Source organism: Eleutherodactylus coqui, chromosome 2 (assembly GCF_035609145.1).
Source record: "Eleutherodactylus coqui strain aEleCoq1 chromosome 2, aEleCoq1.hap1, whole genome shotgun sequence".
Classification (NCBI taxonomy): Eukaryota; Metazoa; Chordata; class Amphibia; order Anura; family Eleutherodactylidae; genus Eleutherodactylus; species Eleutherodactylus coqui.
Window position 1 is genome coordinate 229354284 of NC_089838.1, and position 17796 is coordinate 229372079.

At 42.4% G+C, this 17796-nt stretch overlaps 1 protein-coding gene across 3 annotated transcripts in view; it reads left to right on the forward strand.

The window, feature by feature from the left end:
• ATOSA (atos homolog A) overlaps window positions 1-17796 on the forward strand; it is a 66282-nt gene that overhangs the window by 38306 nt on the left and 10180 nt on the right. For 2 of the 3 annotated variants that reach the window (XM_066592580.1, XM_066592578.1), the window contains exons 2-6: window positions 3296-3480; window positions 7122-7324; window positions 10338-10463; window positions 13894-15349; window positions 17040-17156. In XM_066592580.1, coding sequence (XP_066448677.1) covers window positions 7185-7324; window positions 10338-10463; window positions 13894-15349; window positions 17040-17156 — 1839 coding nt within the window. In that variant the 5' untranslated portion in view covers window positions 3296-3480; window positions 7122-7184. The remainder of the gene's footprint in view (window positions 1-3295; window positions 3481-7121; window positions 7325-10337; window positions 10464-13893; window positions 15350-17039; window positions 17157-17796) is intronic. The other variant, XM_066592579.1, reaches the window with a different exon arrangement.

The following is a 17796-nucleotide window of genomic DNA, read 5'->3' on the forward strand; positions in this document are numbered from 1 at the left end:
CCCAAGTCTTAGGATTAGTGGAGGTCCCAGCTGTCAAACTCCCACCGATCATAAAGATTTCCTGTAGATGGGGATAACTAAATTTTTGTACATGAGGACCTTTTTACATTCCATTTTTGAACATTCATTCCCTTTAATTGCCCAGTGTAAGGCTGGGTTCACAAAGGGCGGATTTGCTGTGGAAATTCCATGTGGAATTTCGCTGCGGCGAGTCCGCCTGCGGCCTCTAATTCCAGAATTAGCCAGCCATGTGGACGAGATTTGTCAAAAATCTCGTCCACATGGAACGGCCAATCCATCGTGGCAAAGCCGTTGCAGTGGCACGAATGCGCTGGCCGCAGCATATCTATTTTTTTTTTTTTTTTTCTTTTTACCGTTGCAGCTGCAATGCTCTCTATGGGAGCGCCGGCCGCAACAGAAAAGCATGTGACCAAGCCGCTCCAAAACCCAAATCTCACGTTTTTTTTTCACTGCGGCAAAACCGCAAGATTTTCAGCGGCATTCCGCCCTGTGAAAACCCAGCCTAAGGGTGCTCAGCGATCGAATGGCAAACAATCTAACTCCCTTTTCATCTTTTATGTATGAGCCAATATGATTCTCAACAGCACATCCTCTCGTGTAAACGGGATGTGTCATCCACAGCAATGCAAACGGTTTTGTATAAATGGTCACGATACTTGAGTCATGGAATATCAGCAAGCACTGATCACCTTGCTTTATAGTTGTCCGCCATCTATTGTGGGCAGTAATCTGCCTGTATAAAGGGACCTTTAGTGAAGTTGTGATTTCCACAAACGCAGTTATATTGTGGCTTGCCTACGACTAACTGCATACAAGCTGCCTCCCAATTACATCCGCCAATGTGAATGGTGCCCTGTGTAGAATGAATGATGCCGCGGTGTGTCAGTTTTAGGACGCGCTTGCAACTTCTGCTTCCCTTCTGTGCTATTATTTGTCCTCCCATATTCTTTGCTGTAATTGGGGATTTGAGTCATTGCAATGAATGAGAGATTTTATGGTAATGTTGTCACAAGTAAGCCTCCAACAAATAAATGAGTTACATTGTATCCAGCTGTAGGAATAGGAGCTCCTGTGTAATATGTGAGCCGTCCTGGCAGCTGCCGCTTCATCTACTGGTGATTGTTACTGGATGAGCTCTGGCCCGGCCGAGGACAATGACATCTCTGTACTTTCCCTATGAATTCTTCTTCTTCATAAAGAAACAAGTGATTGCACACCAGTGTCTCAGGACGCATAACATTTACAAGCTTATTAGAAACATTTTAACCATTCACTGTGGCTTTTTTCCTTCCTGTGTATATTGGTCTATGAGCCCCTTGTCTGACATCGGGATAGAAAGGGAGCCTAAGGGTCCATTCATATTACAAGATGAAGTGCCAATGATAAGCGGCAATCAACAAGGTTGACGCTCATCTACATGAGACTGTTAGGGGCCGAACAATAGTTGTCCCCCCCCCCCTAGAGCTTCAACATTGTTAGCCGGACATTCCCTGTTCGCATTTGCTTGTTTGTTAGGTGATCGGCAGCCACTTCACATGGCCCAGTGAACCGGCAAAAGAACACTCATTGGACCAAGTAACTAAGCTTTAAGAAAGGGGTTGTGCCATAATTACAAGTTATACCCTATTCATAGAGTAGGCGATAACTTGCAGATCGGTGAGGGTCTGACCACTGCACCCCCAAACAATCCAAAGAATAGGGCTCCAGGGTGTCCCAAAGTATAGGCAGCAGCTTAGCAATCACCAGGTACCCACAGCCCATACGCAATGTTAATCGTGTATGGGTTGTGGGTCATATGCCTTCATTGACATCAGTGGAGGCCATTCAGCAGTAAGCTACAGCATGATGATGTGATTTTTTTTTTTTTCTTTTCTTCCGCTCCTGGAATATGCAACCATGTGTGTGAGTTATGCCTGAGAGTCTCGGATGCAACTTGCATCGGTCTGTATGCTATCTGATTCACACGGACATGCATTAGCATATCCTATTTCTCAGCCATGATATGGACAGGCATAGGACACGCAATAAGTTTTCCTGCGAGGACCATTGTTAATCTGCATGGCCCCATAGGCTATAACAAGACTGTGTGCTGCCTGTGAATTAACTCCAAATGCGCTGCTGTTGGAGGAACCTCCTCCACTCCATCTCCAGCATGGTGCAGAGTGCTGTCAAGGACTACCAGGACCTTTTTTATATACACTTCTAAAAGGACTTGCAATGTGTATCAGCATTTCCCTTGATGCTGGCACTGGTAAAATGGACTTCATATAACAAGTCATGGCTTCAGATGGAGGGACCCATCACAGGTCCAACTAGTTGAAGTCAACAGATGAGGCTTGTAGGCCCGGCTGTTGTTGGGAAGATCTGGTGACGGCCTTCATTGTTTCTCAGACTGTAGACATGGAACAAAGGAAGCTTTTATTGTTTGGGAAGATCTTGCATAATGTGGGTCGCTTTTTCTTCCAAATCCAGAGACTGTGATACCAAAAAAGGCAATAGGAATATGTATTCTCATGGCCTTGGGTTCAGCTTTAGTACTTAACTATAGAATGTTAGCTTGTTAGTGCTTGGTAATTGACACCTGAGTTTACTAAGCTCTGCATACCCCTACCTCGTGCATAAAATAAACTTTTTTTTTTTTCTTTAATCGCCATCTGGTTGGATCTCAGAGGGTTTTTTTTCTTTTCTTTTTTCCTCCATAGAACAACATGAAAACTTGCAAATGGCTTCAGGTTTGTGTTACTCTATACCAAATAAGCCTGGGTGTGACCTTAGCCTTACATTGGAAGATAACAAGAACACGTCTACTTGGCACCAGTTCATACACATGTATGCACTTACATGCCTGATAGCATTTACTGCCCTCACCGAACACTTGTGAACAATTGATAATGACTGTAACCTAGTAGACAACAAAACTACCAACAAATAATATATAGATTGGTTAGAAATGGGGTCACTTTTACTAATGAAGTGGCACTTGATCGTGAGTGGTCATTAGATTTTATACTAGATTAGAAAACCCCTTTATGGTGGTAATTACTAGATTCTGACTCCATCCGAATAGTTCGGCCTGCTAGGTGGAGGTGAAGTAACACCAGATGTTCCTAACATTTGCTTCTAGTAGTAATGCCAGGAATATATTGGAGAGCATTTCTGGCACTTCGGGGTAAAGTGTTCACCATAGTAAAATGTGAATGGAAAAGTTCTGCTTTGTCAGTTTAGCAGCTTCTGATCCTCCTGATTTAACCATATGTATTCTGCTTTCTTGTAGACTCGTTGGATGAGTTCTTTGAGTATGAGGCTGAGGATTTTCTGGTGTACCTGGCTCTGCTGATTACAGAAGGTCGCACCCCTGAGCACTCGGTGAAAGGCAGGACAGAAGGTCTCCATTGCCCTCCAGCACAATCTACTCAGCCTGGGGTCAATAAGCATGAATGCAGTGATAAGCTGGCGCAGGTACGTTTTCGGTCTCTAGCTCCATGCAGTCAGCCAGTGAATCTTATCACTGTCTTGTGGCCTTCTCCATCAAGTCCTATGCACAATTGTTTGAGCAGAATTTTCCATCCGTATTTTTTTCTTGAGCCAAAACCAGTCGTGAAATGCAAACGCAGAAAATATGTAAGGGTGTATTCACATGGGAGAGTGTGATGCAAGTCAGTGAGGCACTGACCGTTTTACCTGCGACTTTCATGTATGTACGATGTGTTTTTGCTATAAAAACATCCGCTTTACATTAGATTTACATCAATGTAAAAAAAATTGCACATAGTTCCAATAGAAAAATGAAAAAAATCAAATATGCAAGCAAATCACATGTCAAGCAATTACTGTGGTTTTTTTTCCCCCACGCTCCCATAGAAAATAACAGGCGATTCTTAATCCCTTCCTGCTCCAGAGCGTAAGTTTACGTCCTGGCAGCAGGGTACTTCCTGCAACAGGGCGTACACTAACGTCCCGGGGATAGCACGAGATCACTTATGATCTTGCAGCGGGAGTCGGCTGTCAGTCAGCAGGCTGCCTCCTGCAGCAATAGCCCCCCCCTGCTGTTAGCCCCTGCCCTGCCCTGCCTTATCACAGTGATCATCAGTGCTGTACTGTAAGTCCCCCAAGGGGACACATTGTGTGTATAAAAAAATAAATAAATAAGAAAGATAAGAAAAATGTAAAAAAAAAGTAAAACCCCTTTTTATGCTTTTTCTCAGATTAGCATAAAAAAGCTAAACAAAAATTAAACCCCCACATATTTGGTATTGTCGCGTTCGTAACGACGCGTACCATAAGTTGCACATGCTTTTGACTGTGCACGGAAAAAAGCGTTTAAAAAACTAAGGCAAAATGCTAATTTTTTAGCATTTTGCCTCCCTAAAAACGCAATAAAAGTCATCAAAAAAGCCTTATGTACCCCAAAATGGTATCAATGAAAACTACAGCTCATATCGCAAAAAATAAGTCCACGCAGAGCTCTATACATAAAAAAATTAAAAAAGTTACAGGACTTTGAATGCAGCAATTTAGAAAAAAAAATTCCAAAAAAAGGGTTTTTATTGCAGAAAAGTGGAAAAACGTAAACCAAAATCTAAGAATTTTGGTATCGTTGTAACCGTACTGACCCGCAGTAAAATGTTTTGTGTCATTAATGCTGCATGATTAACACTGTCAAAAAAAACAAAACAAAAATCTATGGCAGAATTGATGCGTTTTCTCTCCCTGCTATCATAAAAAAAATTATAAAAGTTTTACAATATAGTCTATGTACCCAAAAGTGGCACTGATTAAAAACTACAGTTCGCCACGCAAAAACAAGCCCTTATATGACCGCATCGACGGAAAAATAAAAAAAGTTATGACTTTTGAAAAAGGAAGGAGAAAATCCGCCAAAAATTTTGCATCCCTAAGCCCAAAATAGGCCGTGTCATTAAGGGGTTAAAGAAGAATTTACATAAAAATAGGACATTCAGTGTTTTTGTTTTTTGTATTTCCCTCTCAAAACTGACTATTGTTCCAAGGGGAAAAAGCACATTAACCCGATTCAATTCAATGCATTCTTTTTCTCGTGTGAGTTCTGTCCATCACTGAATCGAACTGAACCCCTGCGGGAAAATCACCTGTGTGAATGCAGCCTAATGGAGAGATCACAGATCTTTGAATCCACTCCTGGTTTTTGCTAATTTGTAAAGTACAGATCAAGTGTAACAGATAGACCTCAAATATCAATGAGGATTCCCAAGCTGTTTCCTGTAAAACCTCCCATTATTACATGATGAGGTTTGTAGAATTAGGAGATTCCTAGTCATATTCTATTTTTTACCACTTAAATGCCCTAAATTTAAAGGTCTTTTCTGTAATGTTTGGGTTCAGACCTTTCTGCAAGGTGCACAACTTGTATGAAACTTTTTGCTTACGATTTATTTCTACACATAATGTTTGGTAGTTTTTATTGTATTTTGTGTCCAGTAGCAGTTTTGGATCAAACCTGCATAAGATTTGACCTGAACCATCACAAAACATGCAGTTTCACCTCATTTATTTTGCTTACATTTTAAATTTTAGGCCTCATGTCCGCAGCCATAGTGGTAAAAGGCTGTGGATTCCCCCCCACCCCCCCGCAGCTTTTTACCGTTGTCTGTAAATACCTGGTCTGCCGGCAGAGAATGTGTATGGCTGCACATGCATTGCGTATGCCCGCATATCTCACGCAGACTGTCATGGGCATGTAACTTTTGAATTTAAAAAAAAAAATTGCCCGTTCTGTTTCATAGCGGTGTTGCGGATGAAATCGCCACCCACACGGCCATACATCGCAGTAAAAAAATGCCCCTGGACACGAGCTCTTGCTGTGACTGCCCAGAATACGCTGAATATTCACTTTGATGTTGATTGACTGATTTAACATTATACAGTCTGTTCTCCTGTAGAAGGAGATGCCCAACACTCATCCCCGTGTGCATTCGCTCCTGTTCTGTTACCCAGTATCGCTGGATCGCTGACTGCGTGGCCAGCAGGGACATGCAGCAGCTGGAGGAGAGTTCTCTCCTCGCTCTCCCCTATTCCCTGTAAGCAGTGCCATTCAGTACTCAATGGCTGCTGTTTACACTGAGCGATGGTTGTTTGGGTTTTAAGCTGCTTAAGACTGAACGACTGAACGGTTCTCATCCAGTCGTTCACTTTCTGCATGCTTTTACACGTGTCTTTACTCTTAGTGATGGGTGTGCCAGTATGGGAAGAAGAGTAGCTTGAGAATGTTTGGTAAACCCGCTTCCACTACAAGTGGCCTAATACCTCTCTGAGGGCTCACTCACATGGGCGTATTGCACAGTGCCAAATTCCACTGGGCCACTCACACTCGTGGTTTTTCATGTGTGTGAAAAAAATGCAGCATGTCCTGTTTTGGTGCATATTACATGGGTAATATGCACCAATACGGGCTATAGGAATTTGACTTTTTTGCAGCAAATACGCTTTACATGGGTATTCGCTGTGTGATGCATATTTTACGTGTGTGATATCCACCCATGTGAGTCAACACTAAATCTCTTTTGAAACGCATCTTTTTAGTTTATTTTTAGTTATTTACCAGTATCGAGCAGATATCACGTCAGCACCTTTACTGTATTCTGTACTTGGTTATTTCTCACAGTCCTATAGAGATGACTGGATCAGCAGCACATATTTGTAACTACCACTCCATTCATACATGGTGATATGATTGGGGATCCCAGTAGTCAGATGCTTATCTGGTGGATAGGGCATAAGTTTAAATGTGTTTTCCAATATGTAAATATACGTTGGTGGCAGTAGGGAGAATGAAAGGTCTATTTGGAAAAAAAGACAAAACTGGTGGTTTCTCTTCTACAGACTTACATTTAATGGATGAAATTAAAATGAAGTGCATGAGACATTCTCTTTTTAATAGAATGTTAAATTAGGCCTTTCCAACAATAGGAATTCACCGTTATCTCTAGCAAACCTAATGATCCATGTGAATAGAGGTGATTGTGATGCTGCAGGTAGGCACCCTACGCTTGACTAGGGCAGTCACAAATGACTTGAGTTTAATTTTATACTCCAAATACTAAAATTGCATGTTCTCTTCTCAGTGCCGACAAGCTAGGAAAACTAGGTCTGAGGTCACCCTGTTGTGGAGGAATAATATTCCCATTATGGTTGAGGTGATGCTGCTACCAGACTGTTGCTATAGTGATGAAGCATCTGGCACGGAGGGGAATGACTTAAATGATCCTGCAATGAAACAAGACGCGCTCTTGCTGGAGAGGTGGACGCTGGAGCCGGTTCCCAGACAGTACGTTTCCTTTTCCTGAACAGTCTTTCCTGAAGCGAGCTGTATACATTGTTCTATGTTTATGAATAAGCATTATTAGCTACTTTATCTCTTCATATTGATATTCCTCTTTAGTGGTAGACACCATCAGAGATGTCCATTCCTTTTCTGTAGATGTAATTAATAGCAACTGCAATCATTTAAAGAGTAACCACACTTTTAGCTAACTTTTGACATGTCACAAGTATTGATCAGTGTTGAGAATGAGCAGGCTGCAGGCAAAAACCAGTGAAGACCGCCAAAAGGGAACACTGCTTATGTAGACCCCTCATTCTAGCGATCAGTGGAGGTCTTAGCAGCGGGACCCCTACTGATCAATACTTTTGACAAGTCTCTTTGACATGGCAGAATAGACACAAAGATGTGGCTGAAGACTTTGGTATATATTCTCTCACATCTGTGCTGGCTTTACATCTGTATTGCTCAGTACTGCTGTATAATGTCCTCCATGTTGCTGCTACTTGTGAGGAAGTGCTACAGAAAGATATGGAAGAAGATATCCTGCTCTCCTGTGTGTGCAGTGTATGGGAGACATCGCAGCTAGCCTCTACCCACCAGCTCAGGGAAAACTGAGAATTAGGAATACAGCCTTGAGAAGAAAAAAAATGGTGAAAAATATCATACATAAAGTAGAGGATGGTTAGAAATAGTGTTATTCCTCATATTTCTGCTTATTTGATATAACCGATGCGCTTTAAAGGCTATGGACATCTTTGGGGAGGCAACATTTTTTCTTCCTAAATGAATGTATTCTGGGCTGACAATCATTCTTGCAATAGTGTTTCATTGAAAATTTTGCAGTTTTGTATTCTGCAGCTTCTCCACATATAGACAATGCAGTCTTCTAAATCTCAATGGTTGATCTGTCAGTGAGGCTGTACTGATGGCGTAAGGTACCTTTACACACTCATAAACATCTGACAGCCGTCCCACCGACTATGGCTCCCGTGTCCTCGCACAGGAGCGATAGTAGTTCTAAGACTGGAAGCACAGCAAGCCGGAGATCTGTTCTGGCCGCTGTCCTCTATCCTCTACAAACAGGCGGTTACTTAGGTTTTAGGTGAGCTAAAACCAAGCGCCTCCGACAGGTCAGCCAGTTCTCAATCAGTGCCCTGTTGCCAGCTGTGTGTACATGGGATGACGATTGCCCAAAATCACTGTTAATAGAGATGATTCAGGAGATAGTCACTTTTTGTGTAAAGGCACCTCTTTAGCTTTCAGCCTTCACTCCCCCCCTGGACTTTCTAATCCGCTAATTTATGACCACAACAAAGAGAAAGTTTGTTGTAGCCACAAATTACCTGCTATGGTTCATGAGAAGGAGCCTAGGAAAACTAAGGGTTACTTTACACAGGAGGACTATTACTTCTGTGCTTTCACACTGGATTATAGTTGGTCAGTGAATGCAGTGCACTGGAGCTCTTCCGGCCGCCCGTCTCCATTCACCGTGAACAGGCAGTCATTCACAGATGAAGACTGCCTGTTTATATCGAGCAAGAGTCTCTCACTAGTTGCTTCACTTCCAGTGAGCTGAAACAAAGCGACTGGGTAAACTCTCTCAGTACCCTTTTGAGTGATTTTTTCGCTGATAGTTTTTCCGTGTTAAGCCAAAATATATGCATTTAAGTGAAAAACAAAATCCCCCCCCCCCGAAGGTGGCCATAGCCTCTTATTATGATGACCTGGTCACTCTGGTATAGGTGACTACATGTTATGTCCATTCAGGATTCACTTATTAGGATTAAGAGTCTTGGTAAAAAAAAAAATGCTTAGTAATATGGATGCTAGTTAGTGGATTGCCCCAGGTCTGGCCTTACTAAATCACACATCCTCTTCTATTCTGTAATCACCGGTTATCACTGCTAGCAAAAATGTAGTAATGCGTGTTGGCTCTTTAAGGGGAATGTCACCTCTTGTTTAAAGGAAACCTGTCATAAGCGCCATAAACTAAGCTATTATGCTTACAGTTTAGGTGACATAGAGTCCGAGGAGCTGCATCTCATACTTGACTAGTCTCCCATTCCTGCAGTGTCCCCCAGTGATGGTGGTACATTTATAACCAGCATGACTCTTCAGAAGGCTGTGCATGCACGCTGCTATTTACCCCTATGAGAGTGCATGCACAGCCTTCTGAAGAGAGTCAAGCTTGCTGTGCACATGCTGACTTCACCGGGTATGAAAAGAGGCTCTCCAGACTCCACATCCCCTAAACTATAAGCACATAACTTAGTTTATGGTGCTTATAGTTCACAACAGATTTACTTGAAATCAAGTTTTAATTCTTTGTAATCACCAGACAGACAACCCCTTAAGGCTGAGAGTTTCTCAGGTTTAATATGTGCTTCCGTTTCTGAATACAGCTGGAGGATGACTGTCTCTGTATATTTATCAGTCCAATGTTCTAGTTTCAAAACGTCATCTTTAAGACACTAAAGCTATTTGACCACTTCACATTCTACAAAATGTTAAGGTGAATTTACATGGCAAGAGCATCACTCAAAATTCGCTCAAACGGCAGTTTGAGTGACAGTTTTGAGCGATAACTTTGCATAACTCTTAAGTAGCTAATTAACTACTTAAGAGCTTATTGGTGTGTAAATAAAGGCTCCCACTTTGCTCTTGGAGCGCTCAGCTGGGTGTAGTGCTGAGCTAATAATGACGAGAACAGCAGGAGCAGCTTTGTTCTCGGAGCTACTGCTGAGAGCTCCGTCTAGGATACCAGCTGAAAGAATGCTATCAGCTGGTATTCCGCTGAGAGCTCGGCGCTGATAAGGCTCTTCGCTGATTTTCTGCTTGTTAGAAATCAGCGATGAACGAATAGTGCATGAACAGTGCACGATGGCCGCCCGTTTAGACACAACGATTATTGCTCAAAAGATGGCTTTTGAGCGATAATCGTTGTCTAAATGGGCCTTTACGAATTACTGTGTGTGTATGTGTTGTATATAATTTTTATTTTTTCTTTAATCCATAGGAGTGGAGACCGTTTTATCGAAGAGAAGACTCTCCTGTTGGCTGTCCGTTCATTTGTTTTCTTTTCTCAGTTAAGCGCCTGGTTAAGTGTTTCCCATGGAGCTGTACCCCGCAACATTATCTACCGGTGAGCTGGCATCTCCGAAAAGTTCCTCTGGATTAATGTGTGTTAAATAGCTCAAAAAAGTGTCAATTAGATTTTACAACACTCTATTACATGCATAAGCCCTGAATATAAGGCGGACAACTTATTTAGATGAAGGCTTCCCCACTCCACCCCTATAGGCTTGCAAGGTATGGATAGTAGGACCTGTCTTTTTCATGCATTACACAGATGGACAGTGACTTCAATGGTAAACCTATACTAATTCCTTTTTCTAGCTGTGCCTCAACCTTTAAGGTGCTCATACACCTTCAACTGCTGTTCACTGAACACTAATTGGGCCAACAGCTATTTCATAGAGCTCCCCCATACATATGAACCCTCAGTTTGACATGGCATCCATGTGTTTTCAATGGGGACAGTAGAAAAAGCCGCAGTCAGACAGCTCTGGTATCGACTTATCTCCGGGGGGAACAAAAGGATGAGATTTTAAAAGTCAACACTCCTACACTATTTTCCCCCAACATCTGTTGATGAAGAGTCAAAAGGCCACCGTACACATGCGAGAGTCATTGGGATCAGATGACTTTTGTCTAATGTGTTTCGGGGACTTTACAGATGAATAGGGATTGTCCAAGTAAGACAACTACTTAGGTGTATTCTGTTCAGTTCCCTAGTACACTCTATGTACATGCTTACACTGCAAAGAACGGCATCCAAGGGTAGAGGTCATGTTTACACGGGACCACTCTTGGGCGTGTAAGTGCCCGACAGCCATCACAATGTCTGTCGCTCCAGTGCCTTAACACAGTCGTTCAGTGAATGGAGGCAGGCCATGCTGAGGATCTCCTGCGGTCACCAGCCTCCAATCACTGCAAAAAGGCAGACGTTCATAGATTAACCCCCACCACCACCACCACCCCTCCTGACGTTTACATGGCACAATGGCTGCTTGATTTTTGGGGTGAGCTGACAGCCAAGTAACGCCGACAAGTGAGTAATTTCTTGTGCATGGCCCTGTCAATGCCCAGTATACAGGACAGCTATCTCCAGAAATGGCTGTTCAGGAGATAATCGCGCCATGTAAAGGTGCCTTAGAATAAATTACCCTGCAGCCATCTCTTCAGCCATTTACATCAGATTATAATTTATGGAGAGAAGATTTGAAGAATTAAGCCCCATTTACATGCAAAAGTGACCGCTCAAAATGCATTCAAAAGATATGATGATTGACACTAATGCCCATTAGTAGCTTATTAGATTCATTGAACCTCCCTTCACTGTATGCAGAGAACAGCAGGTGATCTGTTTTCTGCATGCAGCCCCTTTTTGTTCTGCCGTGGGACAGCAGCCGAAAACAGTGTTATCAGCGCTCCGGTGGAGACTCGCAGTGTGCGGTCCCTGCTATCAGCTGCCAAGCCGTGCTATGGATTTTAAACTCAACTAAAAAGCAAATGATAGTAGCATTTACACGCAACAATTATTGCTCAAAAGACATCATTTGAGCGAATTTTGAGTAATAAACGTTGTGTGTTAATGGGCCTTTAGTTTAGCAACTGCTTTTCTAGTTTCTATTTAGATGGCTCCTGTTTGCAGATGGAGGGATTCTGATGAGTACTGTAGTGTAACACATGGAGTGCATTTTCCTAATTGGTTTCCCTGCAGCCTTGCTATTCAAAATTAGTCCTGCTAATAAGTGGCATAAATCCTATTATTATATTAGAGAATTTCCTTATGGGTAATTGTCTAATATGTTGATTTTAATTCTAAATCTCCAAATTTGAGCCTCGCTTCACTTTTTTTGCTACCGTTCTGATTGTCTTTCACATCACCTTTCAGTTTCACACTTGCGTTAAGATTTTTATCAAGGCTATGGCAGAAGACCTGTGAGCAGGAAGTAGTGGTTTCCTCCTTTTGCATGTCACAACAGCTGTTTCTTTATCTTGACTTGCACATGACAACTTTTAAATGTCACATGCAGCCTAACAGATATACCTATTGTGTAACCCAAAATAAGGGTAAATATGGCGGACGTCTGGTAATTTTTTGGTTTTAATGCTGCATGTAAAAATCTAGCCTTTTGATTTGGATAGGAACTAAAATTGTATAAATGCCAGCTACTTCATTTTATTATAAACCTTCTAGGGCTAAGTGTTTCCTATAACATACAGGGTTTCTTTCTGTGTAGTATGTAGGGCTTCTAAAACTTTTCATACTGATACTGCAATAGCCGAACCAAGGTGACCCCATCAGAAGCTGTGACAAAATGGGACTATGTGTTGTGCCCCAGTAATGGGCACCTGTTACTGCAATACGTACTATATACTTACAATATATTTATCATATACCAATACATGCAGTGATGGAAAACACAGGATGGTCCTCTTCTCTTTAATATGTGGATTAATGACCTTGTAAAGCACTTAGAGGAGAATTTCAACATTTGTTCATTATTCTAAACTCCGTATGGCTGTGTTCACACAGTGTTACGGAGCTGCTTCAAAGTCTGCATCCAAATCCGCCTGTAACTTGCAGAGTTTGACATTGAATTTGGTACATATTTGGCACTAATTTCACCTCCTAATTTAAAGAAGTGAAATCTGCGCTGAAAATCCACAGGTCATTTTATGCTGCTGATTTTCTCCACAGCTTGTGGCTAAGATTTCTTAAACTCTCATCCATACTGCGGATACTGTAATATTCTGTGAATTTTTCGCAGACAAGTCCCCTGCGGAAAATCAACACAGAAAAGGATAATAAAACTGCCACCGAAAAAGACTGGGGATATTGGTGAACAGTAAACTTAACTTTAGTGACCAATGCCAGGCAGCTGCTGCCAAAGCAAATGCATCAAAAGAGGCATAGAAGTGCATGAAAAAAAAACAGTTTTGCCTGTATGTAAATCACTAATCAGACCACAATTTTTGGGCACTTGTGCATAATGAGGACATGGCAAGGGCGACCAAGGTATTTTAAGGGAACGAGTTGATTGCACTACTAAGATAAATTAGTAAACATCTGGTTATTCAGTTCGGAAAAAGATGACTTGGGCTGTACAATTAAATGAATTGACAGTAAAGAGAGCTTTTCTACTCTTTTTACACCTAGGTTTGTAATCCTAAAATGACACCCTCTACATCTAGAGGATTCTTTACTGTGAGAGCAGTGAAATTATAGGGCACAAGATTGTTGATTCATAGAACAAGTTTGAGACGGGCCTGGGTGTCTTTATTTTTAAAAAAGTCACACGTTATGGGTACTAGATTTCGGGAGATGGGATGATGATCCATGAATTTATTCTAATTGGCATATTCAAAGTTAAGGAGCATTTCCCCAACCCCTGATATTGGGAAATTGTCATCCGCCTCCCGGGGAGTACTTGTTTCTTTATTTCAACCCCTTCAATGATGGTATTCTAATTTTCAATGTCTTCTATTTTGTATCTTTCATACAGAGTGAGTGCAGCTGATGGTGAGCTACAATGGAATTTTACTCATCCACCAACCGAACATGTGTTTCCTGTCCCCAATGTGTCTCACAACGTGGCCTTGAAAGTCAGTGTCCAGTCTTTGCCTAGACAATCCAGTTATCCGGTGTTGAACTGTAGCATCCATAGTAATCTTGGTTTCTATGAAAGGAGATTTTCTTCACATGAGCAGATTGGTCCTCCACCCCGAGATCATCCAGAGAGCGGCCTGCAAAGTGTACCTATTTCTCAGCATACATGTAGCAAGCAGACATGGACTGTTGGATCTGATGGACTACTGCAGGCTAGAACGAGTCTTAGCATGAATCTTGCTCTTCCCGGTAGGAATGTGAAGTTAATTTCTGGATGTGGCAATAGCTGTGGCGTCGGATCATCCCCGTCTAAGATTCAATGTTTCAGTATAAGTGACCCTAAAAAAGCCCTACAAGACTCACCTGTCAGAAACTTTAAATCCTTATCTTTGGTTGACATGCCCAACAATTCCCCTATACACCAACCAACAGAGACCAACCCTTTAATAGGCTCCCTAATTCAGGAGCGCCAGGAGGTCATAGCAAGAATTGCCCAGCATTTGCTGCAGTGTGATCAGACCGCTTCACACATCCCCAGCCGTTCCTTTAAGATGCATGACTCCAATGCCTTGAGCTGCAAAATATTCAGAAACACATGCGAGGACGAAAACTTCAATAAGATTGAAACACCTGCTCCTACTTCAGATTTGACTCTAACCCCTGAAAATGGTGACCGAAAACTAAAAGCTGCTTCAGAAACGCCCATCACTTCCTCCCGACATAGTCCTGATGATAGAAGCTCACCAAAACCACAAGCTAGACGGAAACTTGTTTTAGTTCAAGCCCATGAACCCATTTCAAGCACATTTCAACATTCAGTAAACAAACACACCCCACCAGCTTTCTCATTGTCCAGCAAAGAAAATATTTTCATGGCTCCCGATAGAGGAGACGTAAGACCCGGCGAACAGACCGAAAAGTACATCAGTAAAGGAGCGTTACATCACCTCTCAAATCATAGCGCCTTGAACATCCATACCGCCAACAACAAGCAAACCAGCTCCGCCGAAAATAGAAATAATGACTGTGTCCATCTCGATAACCGCAAGAACTGTTCACGAAATGTGGTGGCATTTAAAACCTGTGGAGTTTCTCAATCGCTAGAGCCTAAATGTACAGAGAGTAACATAAGGAAAGCACAAGGGTCTGATCATAGCAATCAACTTCACAGCATTGAAAATTATGTTACAAAGGACAGAGATAGCCAGAAAGCTAAAGAGACCCAGGACAAGGAGAAAACTGCTCATGACGAGAATGAGGATCCAGCCAAATGTGACTGTGGTGCACAAGACCAGGGCAGAAGCATCGGGAGTTGTCTGAGATGTGAGAGGTTGAAGAACACAGACCAAGCAGTATGTATATACACAAAGATTACACTTTTAGGCCATGTTTGTAGAGGTTTTTTTGCTGTATGTGCCAGGAAAGCTGTTGGTACATATGTCAAACATATGTTCCTTCGGCCTCTGGTGGGCTGGTATACATCACTGCATGCCTTACCTTCTACAGGGAACTGTGTAGTTTCCATAAAGAGGCATTCCGCATTTTAAAAACAGTGAACAGACTGAAAAGTACATCAGGTCTGGCTTGGTAACAATGACTGGGAATTGTTAGCTAAAGCCAGAAACCATACACAGACAGCTGCTTTGGGGGATTGCCCCTCATCGGTGTGCAGTAGGTGTACAGAAACTACTGCACACTGATGAGGGGAAATCACCCCAAAATGGCTGTCTGTGTATGGTTTTCTGGCTTTGGCTAACAATTCCCAGTCATTGTTATAAGACTTGTTTAAAAAGTCGTAATATTGATGTGCAGGAATGCTGCCTTCCAATAGGTGGTGCTACAGAGGTATTGAAGCCACAATAACACTGGGTGCCATTCAGGGGTCTCTATTCTAGAAACAGAGGAACATGTCACAGCAAGTTCTCCACATGTCTGACTCATCGTCGCCATTCATCCAGTTATTCTGGCTGCACCTCCAAAGCAAACCCGAAGAGCCGCCATGTAATTCATAGTTCTATAGCTTGCAGCAAGGGCTTGTCATTGTGATAGCTTCTTCATGTCTGCAGAGATGGTCATGGAGATACGTAATCTATATTTTGGCCATCCTGAATAACTAACTTATTTTAGGCAAGGCCCAGGTTGGAGACATAGATTAGTTTTAATGACAAAGCCCCTTTTTAAAGTTTTACTCTTCAAGCTCACCCTGTTCTTTTTATTGTTTTATAAAAGGTTTCACATCTACTAGATAGATAGATATACACACACACACACACGATTACTCGTTTATATTATGTGAAAAATAACATTCTGAACACTATTGGGCAATACACCCTTGTGGTGCTGTCCACAAGGAGCAGCATTACTCCCTGGAGACACTAGAGGGCAGTGTACACTCATTTTACAGAGTGGACTTCTTTTTGTGAGCTAATAGTTGTTCTCTAGCGCCTACATTTTAGTGCAGCATTTTACAACTCAGGGGGTCAATGTAAAAACAGAATCGGATGTTAAAGTAACAATTAACTGAGGGTCTCATTCTGTATAAATGGTGTAAAACTGAAGATACAAAATGAAAGGTAATATGTCCTGTGCTTTGTCTATGAAATATGCACAGCGACCATAGAGTTTTACCATCTACTGGAGACCAATTTACACGTAACGATTATAGCTCAAAATGCGTTCAAAGGAATTTGAATGAATCGTTCAGTGTGAATGTGAAAAAATCACTCACTCGTCATTCGCAGTTGTTGAGCTGACTTTTCAGTCAGCTTAAAAAAAAAACCTTGTTGGCTCGCTGGCTTCTCGCCCGGTGTAAATGCTCAGCGCTTCCCATAGGAAACCCTGAGTGAAAAGCAGACGGGAAGGCCGCAAGCCGGTCGGCAAGTCTTTCAGTGTAAATGCTCTGCGCAGCGCTGATGACCTTAGCGGTGACCTCAGCGCTTGTGTAATAGTTTATAGACTTTCGGCCCGTGTAGAAGGGCCTTAGGTTTTGCCATTGTCTCGTTATACTGTAGTGTGTGACTTGCCGTCTTTGTCTGTTCCCAGAAGTTTGTTCCTCTGCGACCTTCAAATAATTGGAAGAAAAAGGGTTTTCACTCTCTTGATGGGATCTCTACCAAGGCGTTTCACCCCTGCACAGGTTTACCTTTACTTTCTAGTCCGGTAAGTTTTTCATGTGTGTTTTTTTTTTTTTTTTCCATGGTGCCTAAAACCTGTTTAGTTTAAAGGGGTTTGTAACTGCAGGTATGGCTCTCATTAAAATCAGCGCATGCTGTGCCTGCAATTACAAGCGCCGGCCACTACACAGAGGTCGCCGCGGAGACTTCCGCTGCTTCTGCTGCAGCCTCTGTGTATCAGCTGATCGACTGGGGTCTGGAGCGACAGACCCCAGCCAGTTAGCTATTGACGACCTATCCTGAAGATGGGTCATCAGTCGTATTCTCCCTGGAAAACACCTTTTAAGTAGCTGATTGTGCCAAAGTTGGTAAAAAAAAAATAATTTGATTTTAAAAGGGGGTGTCTGGGTGCAAGGCAATTTTTTAAATATGTATCCAAGCTTGTTAATACAATAAAAGCAGTGGTTCTTACTGCAGCAGTCGTCCTGGTCTTTATTTTGGAACAGCTATCACCTGACCGGTGCAGCTAGCTAGAGGACCCAGCAGTCAGGTGCCGTTCTCCTGGTATCCTGGCTTCCATCCTCTGAGCAGTGTTGGCAGGAGAATGCCAGGTCAGGTGATACCTGTTCTACATTAAAGACCAGGAGGACCGCGGGGCTGCAGCGCTGGATTGCTCTGGCAGAGGA